Here is a 19,744-nt window from a genome sequence, read left to right on the forward strand (position 1 = left end):
ACTCATTATTTTCTTTCTTTATTTTATTTTATTTTATTTTTTTTTGAAACGGAGTCTCGCTCTGTCGCCCAGGCTGGAGTGCAGGGGCGCGATCTCGGCTCACTGCAAGCGCCGCCTCCCGGGTCTACGCCATTCTCCTGCCTCAGCCTCCCGAGTAGCTGGGACTACAGGCGCCGCCACCACGCCACCACGCCACCACGCCCGGCTAATTTTTTGTATTTTTAGTAGAGACGGGGTTTCACCGTGTTAGCCAGGTTGGTCTCGATCTCCTGACCTCGTGATCCGCCCGTCTCGGCCTCCCAAAGTGCTGGGATTACAGGCTTGAGCCACCGCGCCCGGCCGGAACTCATTATTTTCTAAACAGTGAGGAGTACACACGAGGTTTCAAGATATCCACAACCTGATGTGCCAGTGTCTGTGATTGTAATTGGTAACAAAGTTACAGGTACTGCTAACAGTACACTGTTAATACGAGGAAAAGCTAAATATTAGAAGTTGATGAAAGTCAATATGTAACTTTTTCCCATGCGAATTCGACTTACAGACCCCTTAGGGCGCACGGACCACAGGTTAAGGCCCCCTTGAAGGGGCAAGAGTTTGGGAGAAGCGCCAGTGTGGGTTTTCAGTCCTGGGAGGTGAGCCGAGGGGTAGGCAAGCATGGGCGCTCAGAAAAGGGAAGGCAGAGGCGCCTCTCCGGCTGGGCCTGGTTCACGCCCCTCCCCTCGCTTCCTTGGCTTGGTTTCGCGCGACTGGAGGAAGTTAAAGACCCGCGTGGCTGAAGAGGAGCTCACAGTTCCCAGCGTCTGCTCCGGCGGTGTCCAGCGCCCAGAATGCGGCTTCTGGTCCTGCTATGGGGTTGCCTGGTGCTCCCAGGTGAGATGGGGAGGGGGTCTTGGGAGGGATGTGGGGCTCACCCTTGGAGTCTGCAGGGGAAGGACCTCCTGACTGCCTGATAGCCCACCCCACCTATCCTCAGCCTCCTCAACCCTAGGGGAGCCGGGCGGGGTAGGGGTGGGGTGAGGTGGGGACGGCGCCGGGCCCCACTTGCAGTTTCTGGAACCTAGAGCCAGGTTTTCTCTCAGACCTGTGGGTTTCCCCTCATGGCATTGTGGCTGTGAGAGTTGCTTTGCCTCTCTAATCTTAATTTTTCTACCCTCTGCCAATCCTGGAGGCAGACAAGACACCCCGTCTGGTTGCTCTGTTAAACTCAGCATACATTTGTTGAATCTCGGCTGTGCCTCTCCCCACAACCCTGAGAGATGAATTATTATCACGTTTCGTCAATTCTTTTGCTTTCTTTTTCTTTACCTTCTAAGACTTAAAATCAGGATTAATCCTACAACTGATGTCAGTTGTTCATTTGGCAATGGTGAGACCCCATCTCTACAAACAAACAAACAAACAAACAAATTAGCCAGGCATGGTGGTGCACACCTGCAGTCCTAGCTAGTGGGAGGCTAAGGTGGGAGGATCGCTTGAGCCCCAGAGGTCAAAGCTACAGTGAGCCATGAGCACCAGTGCCCTCCAGCCTGAGCAACAGAGTGAGATCCTGTATAAAAACAAAACAAAGCCAGACGCGGTGGCTCATGCCTGTAATCTCAGAACTTTGGGAGGCTGAGGCGGGTGAATCACGAGGTCAGGAGATCAAGACCATCCTGGCCAACACAGTGAAACCCTGTCTCTACTAAAAATACAAAAAATTACCCGGGCATGGTAGCACATGGCTGTAGTCCCAGCTACTCAGGAGGCTGAGGCAGGAGAATCGCTTGAACCCGGGAGGTAGAGGTTTCAGTGAGCAGACATCATGCCACTGCACTCCAGCCTGGGCAACAGAGCGAGACTCCATCTCAAAAACAAACAAAACAAAACAAAACAAAACACCCAGAAACCCTGCTGGCTATCTGGCTGTCAAATTCCATCTGAACCTAGAACACTTCCCCAGCCCCAATTCCTCAATGGGCCAGGGTTAGGGAAACAGCAACAGCCCTGCCCCAAGTTCGCCCAGAGTAGGAAGGAAGTAATGGCTCTTCCAAGGCTGTCCCCAGAAGGGATGACTGAGAAAAGCCTTCCTTCCTCCTCCTAAAATGGAAGCTCTGGCCTTGACCTTGGTACATGGAGCCTGGTTATTCCAACCTCCACTCCTGCTCTGATTTTAGGTTATGAAGCCCTGGAGGGCCCGAAGGAAATCAGTGGGTTCGAAGGGGACACTGTATCCCTGCGGTGCACCTATAGGGAAGAGCTGAGGGACCACCGGAAGTACTGGTGCAGGAAGGGTGGGCTCCTCTTCCCTCGCTGCTCTGGCACCATCTATGCAGGAAAAGAAGGCCAAGAGACGATGGAGGGCAGGGTGTCCATCCATGACAGCCGCCAGGAGCTCTCGCTAATTGTGACACTGTGGAACCTCACCCTACAAGACGCTGGGAAGTACTGGTGTGGGGTCGAAAAACGGGGCCCCGATGAGTCTTTACTGATTTCTCTGTTCGTCTCTCCAGGTAACAAATATCTCTCCTTTCCCAGGCTAGGGACAGGAGCTGCAGAGGGAAGCGGGAGGGGCAGTGGGGCATAATCCTGGTGCAAACCTTATGGGCACTGAGTCCTTAGGGAGATCATGCAGGTCAAGCGCTGAGCAAGGCTTGGGGCACAGAGGGAGCTGCATGAGTCTTGGCCATTCTTTCACTCTTGCTGCCCACGGTCACACCACTAGTAGATGTCAGAGCAGGACTGGACCCAGATCTGTCCAGGGCTGGACTCGGTGCCTTTCCTTTCTGCCCAGATGTGCTGGAAGGAGATTTCCGTAGGCTGGGTACAAGATAGACATATCAGGGGATAAAGAAGACTCCTCGCCTGGTGTCAGAGATATTCCTGAGGCCTCCCGAGGCTGGGCCAACAATTGCTGCATTCCAGACCCAGCCCACAGCGTCACCTCAGCCCTGGTCATGCTAGCCTCACCCTGCATGTGCCCTCACCTCTGCCCTCCTGGCCTCCACCTCCCCAGATATTGAAGTCTAGCCACAGGTGCTAGAGTGCCTGGGAACCAGCCTCTGGGTAGTGTGCCTGAAGGAGAGATCGTTAAATGCAGGGACACTAGGGGACCAAGGCTGGAGCTGTGGGAACTGGTAGAGGATAGAACTCTCTGGGAGCCCAGAACCCTGGACCTGATGAGCTAAGGAGAAAGAAGCCAGAGAGGGCCCAGGGGAGTGGGAGCCTTGGTCTGCTGGCCAGTGAGGGCAAAGTATGTCTTTGTATCCCCATTTCACAGATGAGGGACTGAGAGTCCAAGAGACTAAGTGATTTGCCCAAGATCTCACAGCAGGAAGTGGTGGAACCAGGATTAAAACACAAGTCATTTCCAGCTTTGATGTCTGCTTTATTCCTCTTCTAGCCCCATAGCTGGGACCTATCCCAATCCCAGGCCCATCCCTACCACCATATCCCCTAATTTTTTTTTATTCCCTTATCCATGGATCTTTAATTTGGGGAAATAAAAGTAAACTTGCCAAAAAGCAGTAGCATCAAACTACGTTGAATCTGTTCTTCATTATTTACAAGATTCTCTTATCTCTTCCAATTCTTATCAGTGTTCATATGTCATTTCTGCAAGTTATGAGCAAGTTCACCTGTGTTTTAGACTTACCCTCATTTGTAATTCTTTATTTGCGTATGATATATGTATTGCTATATTATCCTCCTGTATCAGACTTTGTTGGCCTCTCTCTGATGGCAGTTGGGATATTGAAAATGAAGAAGACTCACGACAGTGGTGTGCTGGTAAATGTTGAGCAGGCTGGGGATGCTGATGCTCTCATTTTGTGGCGTTTTCCAATTTCTGTGGTGTCCATTTCTGTGGTCCAATTCCCATGGCCAATTTTCAGCCATCGACAGTTTAACGGTCTCACCAATTCCTGAAAAGTTGACAATGAGCTCTTGTGAGCCAGTGCAAGCCATCTCCAGCACACCATTGAATATGGTGAACCATAGGAAGAATTTCTAAGAAAGTCAGAAAAAGACAGATGTACCCACTATCATTTCTTTTCTTTTTATTTATTTATTTTTCATTCATTCATTCATTTTTCTGAAATGGGGTCTCACTCTGTCATCCAGACTGGAGTGCAGTGACACAATCTTGGCTCATCACAACCTCTGCCTCCCAGACTCAAGTAATCCTCCCACCTCAGCCTCCAGAGTAGCTGGGGCCACAGGCACAAGCCACTGTGCCTAGCTACATTTTGTTTTTTGTTTTTTTTAAGATGTGGTTTTGCCATATTGGCCTGTCTGGTCTCAAACTCCTGGACTCAAGCCATCTGCCCACCTCGGCCTCTCAAAGTACTGAGATTGCTGGTATGAGCCACTGCACCTGACCAGCCTACTATCATTTTCTTTTATTCATCTTTGTCTGAAGACCCTAGGCAATGAAATATGCAAGATTAAGAAGTATAAGGCCAGATGTGGTGGCTCACGCCTGTAATCCCAACACTTTGGGAGATCAAGGTGGGTGGATCATGAGATCAAGAGTTCAAGACCAGCCTGGCCAAAATGGTGAAACCCCGTCTCTACTAAAAATACAAAACTTAGCCAGGTATAGTGGCAGGCGCCTGTCATCCCAGCTACTCTGGAGGCTGAGGCGGAGAATTGCTTGAACCCGGGAGGCGGAGGTTGCAGTGAGCCGAGATCATGCCACTGCACTCGCTGGTAGACAGCAAGACTTAGTCTCAAAAAAAAAGGAAGAAGTATAAATGTTGGAAAGGAAAAGATAAATCCTCTGCATTTGCAAAAGATTTTATTATCTACTTAGAAAAATCCAAGAATAAACTGACCTAGTGTTACATATTGAGTATCCCTAATCCAAAAATGCAAAATACTCCAAAGTTCGAAACTTTTTGTATGCCAGCATCACACACACAAAGGAAATGCTCACTGGGGCATTTTGGATTTCAGATTTCCAGATTAGGGATGCTGAATCAGCAGATATAATGCAAATATTCCGAAATCTGAAACACTTCTGGCTCCCAAGCATTTTGGATAGGGGATACTCAATCTGAAGAAGAGAAGGTGGTGGACAAAGAGGGAGAGTCCAGGATGGCACACAGTCAGCAAGGACTGGGGAGGTGACAGACAGACTTGGGGAAGTGGGGACCGGAGTAGCTCCTGGGGGGTTGGTTGTATCAGGCTTCTGCCCACTGTGCTGGGCACAGAGGATAGGCATTTTGCCCTTAAGGAGTCTCAGCCTAGCAGGGAGACCCCGTACACAAGAAATTGCAGTGTAAGTGAGCATTAGCACCACTGGAGGCATGCACAGGGGACTGTGAGTGCACAAAGGAAAAAAGATTCGCTGCTTCTGGGGAAGACATTTCAGAGGAGTTGACCTTGAGCTTGTGCAGAAGGACAGAAAGAAGTGCTTCAGGCAGAGATGGAAACGAAAGCCATTGTACACAGAGGAACAGCATGTCCAAGGCACGGAGGTGGGTGGGAGGCTGGCTTAGTCGGGAATAGAGGACAACTCTATGGCTGGAGCACTGAACAGGGAAAGAGGCGAGGTTGACAAGGTGGTTCAAAGCCTGAGTTTTGTTCTTTGCTTTTTTTTCTCTTTTTTTTTGGAGACAAAATTTTGTTCTTATTGCCCAAGTGTGAGCTGCCACGCCCAGCCTGAAGCCTGAGTTTAAGAGGCCTCAAAAGGCATACTAAAAAGTTGGAACTTCGGCTCACACCTGTAATCTCAGCACTTTGGGAGGCCGATTCGGGCAGATCACCAGGTCAGGAGATCGAGACCATCCTGGCTAACACGGTGAAACCCCATCTCTACTAAAAATACAAAAAATTAGCTGGGCGTGGCGGCGGGCGCCTGTCGTCCCAGCTACTTGGGAGACTGAGGCAGGAGAATGGCGTGAGCCCAGGAGGCGGAGCTTGCAGTGAGCTGAGATCCCGCTACTGCACTCCAGCCTGGGCGACGGAGTGAGACTCTGTCTCAAAAAAAAAAAAAAAAAAAGTTTGAACTTCGGCTTATAGGCAATGGAGAGCCACTCACTGTTCTAAGGCAGAGAGGGATGGGATCCAACACAGACTTTTGAGACAAAACTGGCATAATGTGAAGGGTGGCAGGGAAGAAGCAGGCTGAGAGGCAGCTGGGGACAGGGGAAACTGAGGGTCTGAGCTAGGCGAGAGGCCAGGGGGCTGCAGAAGGAGAAGACCAGGGATCTGCTGGAACCCGCCACGTGGCTCCTGGTTGGCCGAGGCGAAAGACAGCAGTGCTCTGTGCTGAGGTTGGGGGTAGGAAAGCTGCCAGCTCCTCCCAAGGAAGGAAAAGGGGTTCAGAGCGGTGCCACCCCTGAGAGCAGCCTCTCCCTTTCCTCTAGGACCCTGCTGTCCTCCCTCCCCTTCTCCCACCTTCCAGCTTCTGGCTACAACACGCCTGCAGCCCAAGGCAAAAACTCAGCAAACCCAGCCCCCAGGATTGAGTGAGTGAATGGCGATTCCGCCCCATCCCTTGCCACCCTTCTTACAGAAGCAGCCAGTGAGTGCCTGCCTGGTACCAGACACAATACTTTATGACCACTTAGGTGTCCCCACAAGCCTGGGAACTGGGTTGTCTAGCTGTGGAAGTACAGGCTCAGCAGGGTTAGGTCACTCGCTTAGGGTCACACAGGAAGCGCCAGAGCCTGGGAGTGGTCACAGCCTGACCCCAAAGCTCGTGTTCTGTCTGTGCCATCCAGAGTCTTGGGGGCAAGCCAGAAAGGCCGGGCGTTGGGCCCTGACCTCTGGACTCATCCCTGCCACCCTGCCCTTCTTGGTCTCATGGCTGCAGAAGGAAGTCAAGGCCTTACTGAGGCACGGGTGGTGGGGAGGGGGCACATGGTGGTGAGGGGAGGACCTGCCCTTCTGGTGAGGAAGGAGGTGACAATTGACTGTGACTGTAGAGGGAGGGCAGGAAAGTGGCCACTGAATGGTCACTGGAAAGGGTCATGGAAGCGAGGAAGGGGAGTGCTTATACCTCCCCACAGAGGGAACAGGCTGTGGGCACAGAAAGAGACTGAACATCACACACAGCTGTGGGGTGTGTCTGATCTACGGTCTGCTTCCTCAGAATGGCTTCATCTACATCTGTTTGCTTACTGGGGTATCCTTTAGCTGGGGATGTTCTGAGAAATGGGTCCCAGAGAGGCTAGGGTTCAGGGGTCAAGGGTCAGAGGTCTGGGATGCTGGGATGCAAGGGTCAGGAAGGATGCTGAGGCATTGCCTTTGGACTTGTAGCTTCTCCTGGGCTCTACCCAGCAGGAACCACAGCCAAGCAGGGGAAGACAGGGGCTGAGGCCACTCCATTCCCAGGGACTTCCCGGTACGGGCACGAAAGAACTTCTCAGTACGCAGCAACCTCTCCTCATGCAGCGACCTCTCCTCCTGCAGGGAGCTCCCGCCCCCCGAAGCAGCTGGACTCCACCTCAGCAGAGGATGCCAGTCCAGCTCTCAGCAGTGGCAGCTCTAAGCCCAGGTGAGCCCCAGGTGACCAACATCACCTTTCAGGCCATCACTAAACCATAAGCTGCCTTTGAGCAAATAGGAACCCAGTGGTCTTTCCTCTAAGCAGACACATCCTCGTGTCATGGCCACAGCCTGCAGCACAGAGGGTCCCTCACAGGGACCCTTGAGCAGTAGACAGCTTGCACTATAGGAGCCAGCAGCTCTGCTGCCTGTCCAAGGCGAAGGGTCCACCAGGGTCGCAGTCCCCACCTCTCTCCCTGCCCCAGCCTCAGGGATGGCCCCCCCAGTTCGGGGGCTTTTGCCTATATACTTTGCACTAAGCCCTGTGCCAAGCATGAAAACTCAGAATCCAAAACAAAACAATTTTTTTCCTTACAACTGGAGTCCCAGCCTGAAGGATTGGTTCTTGGGGGTTGTAAATGCACTTGGCTACCGACATCCAGGCAGCTGCTGGCAGGTTCAGATCCTGCTGAAAGTGAATCCTGGGGTTGGCAACGCGAGCAGGGATCCCTCCCACGCCAGACAGGGCTGATGGGACATCGTGGTCCCTAGTGCCCTCTGATCTCCTTGGGAGAGATAAAGGACATGGCTTGACTCACAGTAAGAATGCCAGGATGCCCCACTTGCCTGTGCCAGTGACACCAGCCCAGATAAAGGCCACTGAGAACTTCCCCGCACACCACTGCGTGACCTGGCAAGTCGCTCATTGCTTCAGGTGTCAGTTTCTCCAGTGTGAAATTGAGCCACTCCTACCTAGTTACACAGGGATTGTGGAATTTAACAACTAACACTGACATGGTACCTGGCATGTGTCTGGCACTGAACTATGTGCTTTTCACATCCTGACCCATTTGATCCTCACCACAGCCATTTTACAAAGGAGGAAATTGACACCCTGGGCGGTTCAGTCACTTACCCAAGGTATAGGAAGGTGGTGGAGCTAGAGTTTGAATCCAGACAGCCTGGCTTCAGGGTCTGCACTAATTAAATAATGATTGTCAAGAGCCAATAGCACTAAATATCGCCCTCCCGCACCACACCCCCCACAAGTCTTTGCTGCATTGAATTGAATTCCACACTAGGGATTGGCTTTCTCAGCCTGTACTTGGGACCCCCAAAGGACATAGACTCTGGCTTATCTGGTAACAGCCACTAGGCTCCTTGTGTCTCATCTCCAGGGTGTCCATCCCAATGGTCCGCATACTGGCCCCAGTCCTGGTGCTGCTGAGCCTTCTGTCAGCCGCAGGCCTGATCGCCTTCAGCAGCCACCTGCTCCTGTGGAGAAAGGAAGGTGAGCAAAGGTGGGTGGCAGGAAGGTGGGAGGCTCACTGGACCAGGGACCTCGCTGAGACCTGCAGGTCCCCATCTAGCCCCGGAAAGACCCTGTGGGTCTCAGCGTGTCTGTCTGAAATGTGAGCATCAGGAGCTGTGGCCTCCCTTCTGAAGGAGCCACGAGATAATCAACATTAGGAAAGCAATTCACAAGGGGAAATGGGAGAATGAAGGGTTCTCAGCTTCTTGCCTGTCCGAACTGATCAAACACTTCTCTACCTGTTGATCCCAGGGAATTCATGGCCAGCTCCTTGTGTGGGAACCAACTGCCAGGGGCAATGCAGGACCAAGCACTTGAACTTGAGCAGGACAGACATTGTAACCCCACTCCTGCCACTGGGTCTCTAGAGCTGCTCAGTCCCTTCCATAGGCTGGGGCTCAAATCCCAGCTCTGCCACTTTTCAGCTGTGTGAGCTCAGGCAAGTCATCTAACTGCCCTAAGCCTCATTTATCTCAAATCACAGATATACATCAAACAGAAATAGAATACAAGTCACAAATGTCATTTACAACTTTTGAATAGCCACATGAAAAAGAGTAAAAAAAAATGAGTGCAGTTAAGTGTATTTTATTTTATTTTAATTACTTATTTTTTTAGAGATAGGGTCACACTCTGTCGCCCAGGCTGGAGTGCAGTGGTGTGATCATGGCTCACTGCAGCCTTGAACTCCAGGGCTCAAGCGATCCTCCTGCCTCAGCCTCCCGGGTAACTAGAACTACAGGCATGAGCCACTACGCCCAATCTAGTGAAGTTGATTTTAATAACGTACTTTATTTAACCCAATATGTCCAAAACATTCTCATTTTGATACGGAATCAATATGAAAATATCAATGATACATATTCTACTTTCATGTTTTTCATATTGAGCCATCAAAACCCAGTCTAATGTAAAATAGTCACATTTCAGTGCCTGATGGCCATGTGTGGCTTCTGGCTGCTGTGCTGGATGGCAAAGACTAAAAGGATTCACCAAAATCTCAGTAATAAGAGCTACCATGTGCCAGGCACTATCCCCAGCTTATCTTGCTTATCCCCTTAATCTCCTCCACACTGTGGAGTACACCCATTTTCCAGAGGGAGAAACTGAGGCACAGAGTGGTTAAGCAGCTTGCCCTTTGTTTGCATAGCTAGGAAGTGGTGAAGCCAGGAAGATAATCACAATGTCGTCCCGTGGAGGTGGCCATGGGGGAATCCTGGGCCCGCTTTCCGTCTCTTCCATGTGGCTCCTAGGAGGAAATGTGGGCTTTGTCCAGGTCCCCTCTGAGGAATCCAGGGTGGGAGCATTCCTGGTCACAACCTCAGAGCCACTTGGCACCTTGCCTCCCAAACTTTGATTGCCAGCTAGCAGCGGTGGCAACCCTTGGTAGCCTGTTAGAAATACAGACCCTGAGACTCTCACCTCAGCCTACTGAATTAGACTCTGCACTGTATGAAAATGTCCAGGGTGTCCTATGTGCACACTAAGACTTAAGTAGCAGTGACCTTAGCACACAGATTTATTTTCCCAGCCAGTTTCTGACCCTCATGAGATCATCTCCATGCACTGATCTCAGAAGACTGGGTCATTCCCAAGGGGCTGAGCTGGAAGGGGCTCTTCGGCCCATCTGGCTGCCTCCTGCCTCTGGGAGGCCCCTGCTCCCTTATGCAAGGGGGCCAGTACGCCTTTCTGGGCCGAGCTCCAGGCCATTCCTGGCTACACCTGGCTTTAAGGAGCTCCTGCTTCTACATCTCTTTCAGCTCGACAGGACATGGAGACACAGAGGAACGAGAAGGTCTACCTCTCACACTTGGTAAGGACAGAGGCGTAGGGAAGCCCAAGCTCAGATCCCCTTGGGGCTGCAAGTCAAGATTTCTGGGCTCTGCTTCTGTAACTTCCTACCTGGGCCTGCATGCCTGACCTGGAGGCAGCACTTGCTCCCCACCTTGGAGGAACCTCTGTGAGCCCCAAGACCAGTCCTTCAGGGTGTGAGCTGGACAGAGTGCCCGTGGGGGACTCACAGGTGGGAACCTGATTTCCCGCCAGGTGCCAGGCAGGGTGGGCACCAGGAGCCATGTGAGCATCTTCTCCAGGCGCCTTCTTTCCATGCCTCCTTTTATAATTACAGAACATCAGAGCTAGATCCAGAGGAAGCCTTTGAGATCTCTAGCCCAACCTTTCTCTCAGATTAAAGCAAATCCCCTTTCAGAATGCCCAGGGGTCAGGGAGTTGTTAGAGATGCACTCTCCAGGGCCCCAGCCCCCACTGAACCCTCCAGGGGTGTGGTCCAGGGACTCTGGCAGTGCTATAGACTCTAGTGTGCTTTTACAAAAGATGAAACTGAGGCCCAGAGAGGGTAAAGGTCTTGCCCATGGTCACACAGCAGGTGGTGGCCCAAATAGAAAACAGGACCCAGATTTCTTGACTCCCTGCTCTTCTCTTTCCAGAACTCCCTGATGTTTTCTCTGAGCCTTCCTTGGCTCTGAGACCAAGGTGACATGGCTGTCCTAGGACCCAGGCTGAGGGTGGTGCTCTGGGGACCAGGGGCAAGAGAATAAGGGTCCCTGTGCCCATTATCTGGAGCAGGGAACCTGCCCCAAGGCTACTGCTGCAAGAAGAGACTGTGCCCTCCGAGGCCAGCACTCCAATGGAGGGGGCTGCAGCATTGCACTTCAGGAAACAGAAGCCTCTGGCCCCTCCTCCCTCCGCTGTTTACTGAGATGCCTCCACTCCATTCCTTTAAACACAAGGGCAGGAAAGCAGGGCTACCACTGCCTTCTTTCCTGGCGCCAGTGAGGACAAAAGACTCAGGCCTGATCCCCCAAGGATGGTCTGGGGTGGAAATGGGACTTTGGGCTGTGGCTTAGGAAGCAGCTGTTGCTGTGTCAGGAAGCTCAACAGGGCCAAAGGTAGCGGAGGGGAGTAAGGGAAAAGTCATGGAGACACACGGATGGACGGATGGTGGGTGCCACTGGCCGCCTCCACCTGGCTCTGTGGCCTGGGGCCTGGGTCTCACCCCACCTAACTCCAGAAGAGGGGTTGGGGTCCAAGGATGCTGAGAGCGCCTGTACCAGCCACAGCCCCCATGCTACTGCCTTCTGGCAACCCTGGGAAGGGCTGCTTTGGGCTTTTTCCTGCCTGAGGCACCTGACCCTGGCTCTGCTGAAGAGGGAGGGGACAGGAAGGGGCAGAGGGCCAGCAGGTAGAGGGTCTCTAGGGGCAGCCCCTTGTTGAGGGAAAGATGGAACAGGGCCTCCCAAGAGGGTCAGAGGCAAGAACCTTGTAAATACGATCAGGTGGGAGCTTCTGCTTTTTCTTGATTATTTCCCTTGTGGCTTCTCCATAAGTTTTAGCAGAGTCTGGAGATGGAATTGAAGGGCTTTGGGGTTTTCTTTGCCCACATTCAGGTCAAAGAGGGAGGAGGATGCATTACTCATACTCTGAGAGAACCTCACAGGGGTGTGAAAACCCTGAGGGAAGTGTTAGGGGTCAGACCAGCATTTTCTTTCCCAAAGAGATCTTGCTAGAAGGATTGCCATCCATCCATTCATGTCAGGGGCTTTATGCCATTGAATCCTCATCATTCCCACACGAGGTAGATTATTATCCCCCTCATTTTGCAGATGAAGAAATACAGGCTCGGCTTTGCAGACGCTGCCGCCGAGGAAAGTCCTGTACTACTAGCCATGGTCAACCCTACCGTGTTCTTCGACATTGCCGTCGACGGCGAGCCCTTGGGCCGCGTCTCCTTCGAGCTGTTTGCAGACAAGTTTCCAAAGACAGCAGAAAATTTTCGTGCTCTGAGCACTAGAGAGAAAGGATTTGGTTATAAGGGTTCCTGCTTTCACAGAATTATTCCAGGGTTTATGTGTCAGGGTGGTGACTTCACACGCCATAATGGCACTGGTGGCAAGTCCATCTATGGGGAGAAATTTGAAGATGAGAACTTCATCCTAAAGCATACAGGTCCTGGCATCTTGTCCATGGCAAATGCTGGACCCAACACAAATGGTTCCCAGTTTTTCATCTGCACTGCCAAGACTGAGTGGTTGGATGGCAAGCATGTGGTCTTTGGCAAAGTGAAAGAAGGCATGAATATTGTGGAGGCCATGGAGCACTTTGGGTCCAGGAATGGCAAGACCAGCAAGAAGATCACCATTGCTGACTGGGGACAACTCGAATAAGTTTGACTTGTGTTTTATCTTAACCACCAGACCATTCCTTTTGTAGCTCAGGAGAGCACCCCTTCACCCCATTTGCTCGCAGTATCCTAGAATCTTTGTGCTCTCGCTGCAGTTCCCTTTGGGTTCCATGTTTTCCTTGTTCTCTCCCATGCCTAGCTGGATTGCAGAGTTAAGTTTATGATTATGAAATAAAAACTAAGTAACAAAAAAAAGAAAGAAAAGAAATACAGGCTCAGAGAGAAAAGGGAACTTGCCCACAGTGACCCAGCCTGAAAGAGGCAGAACTGGGGAAACTGACAGGTCTATGGGGCCAGCTGCAGAGCCCTCTGTGTCCTCCACCCTGCTGCACTGAAGTACAAGGGGTTTGAGGAATGGAGCCAAGCTCACAACCCAAGATTCCTCCCCCAGACTCAGGAGAAAGACCCTGGGACAGCTGCAGACCCTCACTCCTGGAAATGAATAGCCTGCTAAGCTCCCATCAGAACTCAACCCGGCTTCCCAAGACTTCCCTCTTTCTTTACTACGTTTATTACTAGTACCTAGAAACAGGGGCTCTGATATATATCTTGCATATTTAGCAACCCAGAAAATGCCTCTGTGCTTGCTGGAACAGGGTCGATCGTCCACAGTGGAGGCAGAGGGACAGGGGAGAGATGGAATCACACCAGACTTACAGTAGTGGGCCTGGCTGCTGCCTACTACTGTGTGTGGTTTGGCCTCTGCACTGAGAGGCTCTTTCCTCAAACTCGGTCACCCAGGAACAGGTGACACTTCTATAGCTGCTGGTGGTCCAGGGTCAGCAGTGGCTGGGTTATAACCAGACTGCAAAGCTGTAAATATGGACTCATGGGTGTGATGTCAGGAGTCCTCTGGAGTAGCCCCAGGTCTGCCCTGCACCAAGGCCCCCTCTGTCTTCACCATGGGCAGGGCTAGGAGGGACAAGAGCCCTGAGTGGCAGCATTTGGGAGTTGCCTTACCCCTCCCAGTGCCCCCATCACCACCCACATTTCCCCCAAGGAACTCAGCTCTAATCCTTGTCTCCAGAAGGCTGAAGATGTCATCCTGTGTTTCTTTCTTTTCTTTAGTTTTTGTTTGTTTGTTTGTTTGTTTTTTGTTTTCTGTTTTTGAGACAGAGTCTTGCTCTGTCGCCCAGGCTGGAGTGCAGTGGCGTGATCTCGGCTCACTGCAAGCTCTGCCTCCCATGTTCACGCCATTCTCCTGCCTCAGCCTCCTGAGTAGCTGGGACTACAGGCGCCCGCCACTAAGCCCAGCTAATTTTTTGTATTTTTTAGTAGAGACGGGGTTTCACTGTGTTAGCCAGGTTGGTCTCAATCTCCTGACCTCATGATCTGCCCGCCTTGGCCTCCCAGAGTGTCTTTAGTATATTTTTATCTTTTTATTTTAAAGTTTTAGAGAAACAGGGTCTCACTATGTTGCCCAGGTTGGTCTCAAATTGCTGGGCTCAAGCAGTCCTCCAGCCTCAGCCTCCTAAAGTGTTGGGATTACAGGCGAGAGCCACCACACCCAGCCTTCATCTAGACATTTCTAACAAGAGATGGCTCAAACATCTACCTCTGCCCCCATCCCCAGAAGCTAGGTATTGAGTGAAGCTGGGGCCTGGTTAGTATACCACGAACACCAAGCCCAAGAGAAATGTGTCACACACCCTGCCAGGATAGCAGCAGGGTATAGGGAAAGAGCTTGGGTCTGCAGTCAGACAGTCTCCGGTATGAGTCCCAGCTCAGCCATTTGCCAGCTGTGTGATGTCAAGCAGGTTGCATTACCTTTCTGAGCCGCTATTGCCATAGCTCACATGGTTGTAAATAGAAAAGAGTGAGATGACATACCCCATAGATGCCCAAAAAATGGGAGCTTCTTTCTCTAGCATCAGTGCCCATTTGACCATGGGATTCACTGTCCAGGAAACCTCAGGGCAGCCTGTGTCCAGGAAACCTCAGGGCAGCCTGTGGCCTTGGGAGTCTTGGCTGGGGACCTTGGCTGGCTCCAGCCTCTGCTCTGCCCACCTGCTAGGGCAAGGCCTGAGATGGATGGGCCTGGCGTTCCTGATCTGAGGACCCATGGGAACAGCCAGGCCCGGGTCAGAATATGGGCCTCCCCACTGATCTTGGACTACCTCTCTCTTCCCTGGGCTGTGGTCTCCTCATCTGATAGATAATGGATTGCTCAGACCCATTATCTCATGTGCCCCTTGTTATTCAATGCATCTTTGGCATGTTCAACTTTGCTTTCTCCTGGCCTGTTACAAAGAACCTGCAGCTTGCATGATCTTTCTGCTTTAAAGGATAGAAAATAATGAAAACAAATCAGTCATTCCAGAAGTTCTCACTGGTTGAGTGGTAGGATGCTATTATGAATATTATAATCCCAAAAGACAAATTCTTACCTAGTTTTACAGCTGAGGAAACTGAGCTTCAGAGAGGTGAGACAGCTCGTCCTTCTTTGGACAAGGCAGGAAGGAAGGAAGTGGCAGAGGCACGAAGGAGCTTAATATTCTCCCCTCCCAGCACCTCCCTGCCTTGCCCACCCCTCCCACGTTTCCCTCCCCTTGCTTGGGCTTGGCTGGGCTCGTAGACCATCCCTGCTGCCAAGAACAGGCTGTTCTGACCAAGTCTCTGTTACAGCCACTGGGGAATGGCCGGGACACAGAGGACGCCGTGATCAACATTGCAGGGTCCATGGGGCCTCTCACCATCCCTGAGCCCTCTCCCGGCCTCCACACAGAGATCCAGTATCTAAGCCAGGTATGGACAGAAGGGCCGTGGGAAGGGAGGGGCTGCAGAGCCACCTTGCCTGCCTCCACTCTGACAACTGGAGGAAGTGGAAGAAGGCCTTTTCCTCAGCATCTGCTCCCCAAACCCCACACCCCCGCATTCGCCCACCTTCCCCATCACAGCCACAGCCCTAGCCCATTTCACCAGGGAAGCCAGGGCTTTTGACCTCACATCCTCTTTTTTCTGGTCCAGAAAATTCCTGAATAGCTTGTTGGGAGTCACAGCTGACAGTCCTGTGGGCTGGCAGGAGGCCACAACTGTGCCAGAACCCAGCCTGGAGCCTTGAGGGCACCCCGGGGGAGGGATGGATTGGGGTCATGAGAGGCCATGAATCAAAGCCTGGGAGTTCTGGGGAGGAGAAGTTGTTAGGTCGTGTGCCCCTGCAGGTGGATGGAGGGCTGGAATTTGTGGAAAAGGCTGGGTGGACACAGCAGCTACCTGGGGACCACTCCTCACACCCCCTACCCCTTCATTTGGGTTCTGCTCTCCAAACCCCACTGTTGTCTTTACAGACTACAGAGGAAGAGGAAGCCCCTTCCCAGGCCCCCGAGGGGGACGTGATCTCGATGCCTCCCCTCCACATATCTGAGGAGGAGCTGGGTTTCTCGAAGTTTGTCTCAGTGTAGGGCAGGAGGCCCTCCTGGCCAGGCCAGCCGTGAAGCAGTGTGGCTGGCTGGATCAGCACTGATTCGCGAAAGCTTTCCACCTCAGCCTCAGAGTCCAGCTGCCTGGACTCCAGGCTCTCCCAACCCTCCCCAGGCTCTCCTCCTGCATGCTCCAGCCTGACCTAGAAGTGTTTGTCAGCCCCGAAGCCCAGAGCGGTGGCCTTGCCCTTCCAGCTGGAGACTGGGACATCCCTGATAGGTTCACATCCCTAGGCAGGGCACCAGGCTGCTGACCCTCAGCAGGGCCAGGCAAGGCTCAGTGGATCTGTCCTGAGTTTCTATCTGCCACAAACTGTCCTGGGCCTCATGCCCAGTGTCGGACCTGCCTTCCTCCCGCTCCAGACCCCACCTTGTCCTCCCTCCCTGGCGTCCTCAGACTCAGTCCCACGGTCTCCTGCATCAGCTGGTGATGACGAGGAGCATGCTGGGGTGAGACTGGGATTCTGGCTCCTCTTTGAACCCCCTGCATCCCAGCCCTTCAGGAAGCCTGTGAAAAATGTGATTCCTGGGCCAACCAAGACCCACCAAAACCATCTGTGGGACTTGGTGCAGGACTCTGAATTTCTAACAATGCCCAGTGACTGTCGCACTTGAGTTTGAGGACCAGCGGGCCTGATGAACGCTCAGACCCCTCCAGCTTAGAGTCTGCATTTGGGCTGTGACGTCTCCCACCTGCCCCCGTAAGATCTGCTCTGTCCGTGACACCATGACCCAGCTGGGCACTCCCCTGAGGCCTGCCTAAGTCCAAGCCTGGATCAGGTCAGGTGCACATTGCAGGGATAAGCCCAGGACCAGTAGAGAGTGGTTGCTTTCCATTCACCCTCCCTGGCCATGCCTTCTTGCCTTTGGAAAAATGATGAAGAAAACCTTGGCTCCTTCCTTGTCTAGAAAGGGCTACTTGCCTATGGGCTCTGGTGGCTAGAGAGAAGAGTAGGAAACCAGAGTGCATGTGGGTGTCTAATACGGAGGAGAGTAGGAACAGGGCGGATACCTGAAGGTGACTCCGAGTCCAGCCCCCTGGAGGACGGGTCAGGGAGTAGGGGTAAAGTAGCACAACTACTGGTTTTTTTTCTTTTTCTATTATTATTGTTTTTTAAGACAGAATCTCGCTCTGCCACCCAGGCTGGAGTGCAGTGGCACGATCTGCAACCTCCGCCTCCCACGTCCAAGCGATTCTCCTGCCTCAGCCTCCCGAGTAGCTGGGATTACAGGCACGCACCACCACACCTGGCTAATTTTTGTATTTTTAGTAGAGACAGGGTTTCACCATGTTGGCCAGGCTGGTCTCGAACTCCTGACCTCATATGATCCTCCTGCTTCAGTCTCTCAAATTACTGGGATTACAGGCGTGAGCCACCGCGCCTGGCCTTATTTCTTTAAAAAGTGAAATTAAGAGTTGTTCGGTATGCAAAACTTGCAAAGATGGAGAGGAAAAAGAAAAGGAAGAAAACATGTCACCCATTGTCTCACCAGAGACTATCATTATTTCATTTTGTTGTATTTCCTTCCACTCTTTTCTTCTCCACATAATTTGCTGGTGTTCTTTTTACAGAGCAATTATCTTGTATATACAACTTTGTATCCTGCCTTTTCCACTTTATTGTTCCATCACTTTATTCCAGCACTTCTCTGTGTTTTACAGAACTTTTTATAAATAAAATGTTCATCAGCTGCGTATTCCATCCTATCAGTGTGTCTCAGTTTATTTAACCAATTCTTTATCACTCGATATTTTAATTTGCTTCCATTTTCGCTATTGTAGATAAGTGTGGGTGAATATTTGCCTGGGGCTTTATCTGCATTGGGAGATTTCTTTCTCTTTTTCTTTCCCTTTTTTTTTTTTTTTTTTTTTTTTTTTTTTTTTTTTTGAGACAGAGTGTTGCTCTGTCGCCCAGGCTGGAGTTGAGTGATGCGATCTCAGCTCACTGCAACCTTCATCTCCCTGGCTCAAGCCATTCTCCTGCCTCAACCTCCCAAGTACCTGGGACTACAGGCATCTACCGCCACGCCCCGCTAGTTTTTGAATTTTTAGTAGAGACGGGATTTCACCATGTTGGCCAGGTCTTGAACTCCTGACCTCAAGTGATCCGCCTGCCTCGGCCTCCCAAAGTGCTGGAATTACAGTCATGAGCCATTGCACCCGGCTGGGAGATTTCTTAAAAGGATTTGCATGCGTGGTAGTGCCAGGTCATAGGGAGTGAACATTTTTGAAGTGACTGACACCTCTTGCTAAACAGCTTTCTGGAGTGGCAGCACCAATGTCACTCCCGCCAGACCCCTGCAATCAGTGTTTCTTGAAGTCCTCTGCACCTGTCCCTGCTGGAAAGGCAGGAGAAACAGTTCAATAATGGCCCTGTGGTCAGAACCTCAAGGGCCTGGGGTACTGGGTGGAGGTGGAACTGGTCTGATGAAGCAAGAACAGCTCACCAGAAGGTGCCAGCCTGTGCCCGAGGCCCCTGCACTGGGGTTGCACCAAATACCTTCTCCTGGTGGAGAGTGAGCTCCCAGGCCCGAGCTCTGTGTGCTGCACCCAGGCTCCAGGCACTGTGTGTACCAAGGTGTTTGGGACATAGGGGGCAGCAAGTTTCAGATGGTCCCAAATCTTTTGCTGGGACCTGGGCACACACACTATCAGAATGCACCCTAGAAGGGCATCAAAAGCAAGCTTCCCCCATGAAAAATCCCTTGGCTGGGGTTTCCCTGGAAGGAAAGAATCCTCCTGTCCTCTGAATCTCTCCACTGGAGCCAGGGCTTCCTGGGAACCAGGAGGCGGTCAGCTGGGCCATCCCACTCCCATCCCTTGCCCATTCGCAGACTAGGCTAAATAAATTGACATCGTCTGAGAGGCAGAGTTCTCTCCCGGACAACCTAAGATTGCCATCCGTGGAATTCCAAGTTTCAGTGGATTTATGAGACATGCAAATATTACTCAGAGACACTGTCTTATTCTCAAAGTACCACCAAGAGGTCCCAGCTCCCTCCTGACAGGTAGGGGAGAAAGACCACTCCCTTACCAGTTGCCACTTTGCAATCCCCCATTTTGATACACCTTGGTTTTATGTTTGTACTCGAATACTCGGAGCTGCAGACTTTGGTATTTACGTGAGATTCTATTCATTCCCCCTTAAACAAAAAGAAGCAAAAAGTCACCGCTCACCTATCCTGAGAATGAGAGTTTCCAGTTTGGAGACTTTTCCTGGGAGGTGAAACTTCAGAAAAAAATGGAGGAACATTGAAGAATTGCAAACATTTAGTTTTGCCAAATTAGGACAGTAAATATAACAAAAATAATAAACTATCATTTACCAGTCCAGCTAT

The 19,744-nt window shown here is 51.6% G+C and overlaps 1 protein-coding gene and 1 pseudogene across 5 annotated transcripts; both read left to right on the plus strand.

Annotated features, from left to right (window-relative positions):
* The first annotated feature begins 402 nt into the window (after positions 1-402).
* CD300LG (CD300 molecule like family member g) lies at positions 403-18,100 on the plus strand. Of its 4 annotated transcripts, none has more exons than XM_025362683.1 (7): positions 403-873; positions 2,157-2,492; positions 6,351-6,452; positions 7,246-7,483; positions 8,652-8,764; positions 10,546-10,598; positions 16,274-18,100. In XM_025362683.1, the coding sequence occupies exons 1-7, from the start codon at positions 831-833 to the stop codon at positions 16,385-16,387; spliced, it is 999 nt and encodes a 332-aa protein (XP_025218468.1). In that variant the 5' UTR covers positions 403-830; the 3' UTR covers positions 16,388-18,100. The 4 variants fall into 4 exon arrangements, with proteins under 4 accessions (XP_025218468.1, XP_025218469.1, XP_025218470.1 ...); XM_025362684.1 differs by lacking the exon at positions 16,274-18,100 and adding an exon at positions 11,233-11,673; XM_025362685.1 differs by lacking the exons at positions 6,351-6,452; positions 16,274-18,100 and adding an exon at positions 11,233-11,673.
* LOC112609684 lies at positions 12,429-13,184 on the plus strand (annotated as a pseudogene). The gene has a single exon (XR_003116229.1). The product of XR_003116229.1 is annotated as a peptidyl-prolyl cis-trans isomerase A pseudogene (transcript).
* Positions 18,101-19,744: the final 1,644 nt, after the last annotated feature.

This window comes from Theropithecus gelada, chromosome 16, assembly GCF_003255815.1.
Source record: "Theropithecus gelada isolate Dixy chromosome 16, Tgel_1.0, whole genome shotgun sequence".
NCBI classification, from domain to species: Eukaryota; Metazoa; Chordata; class Mammalia; order Primates; family Cercopithecidae; genus Theropithecus; species Theropithecus gelada.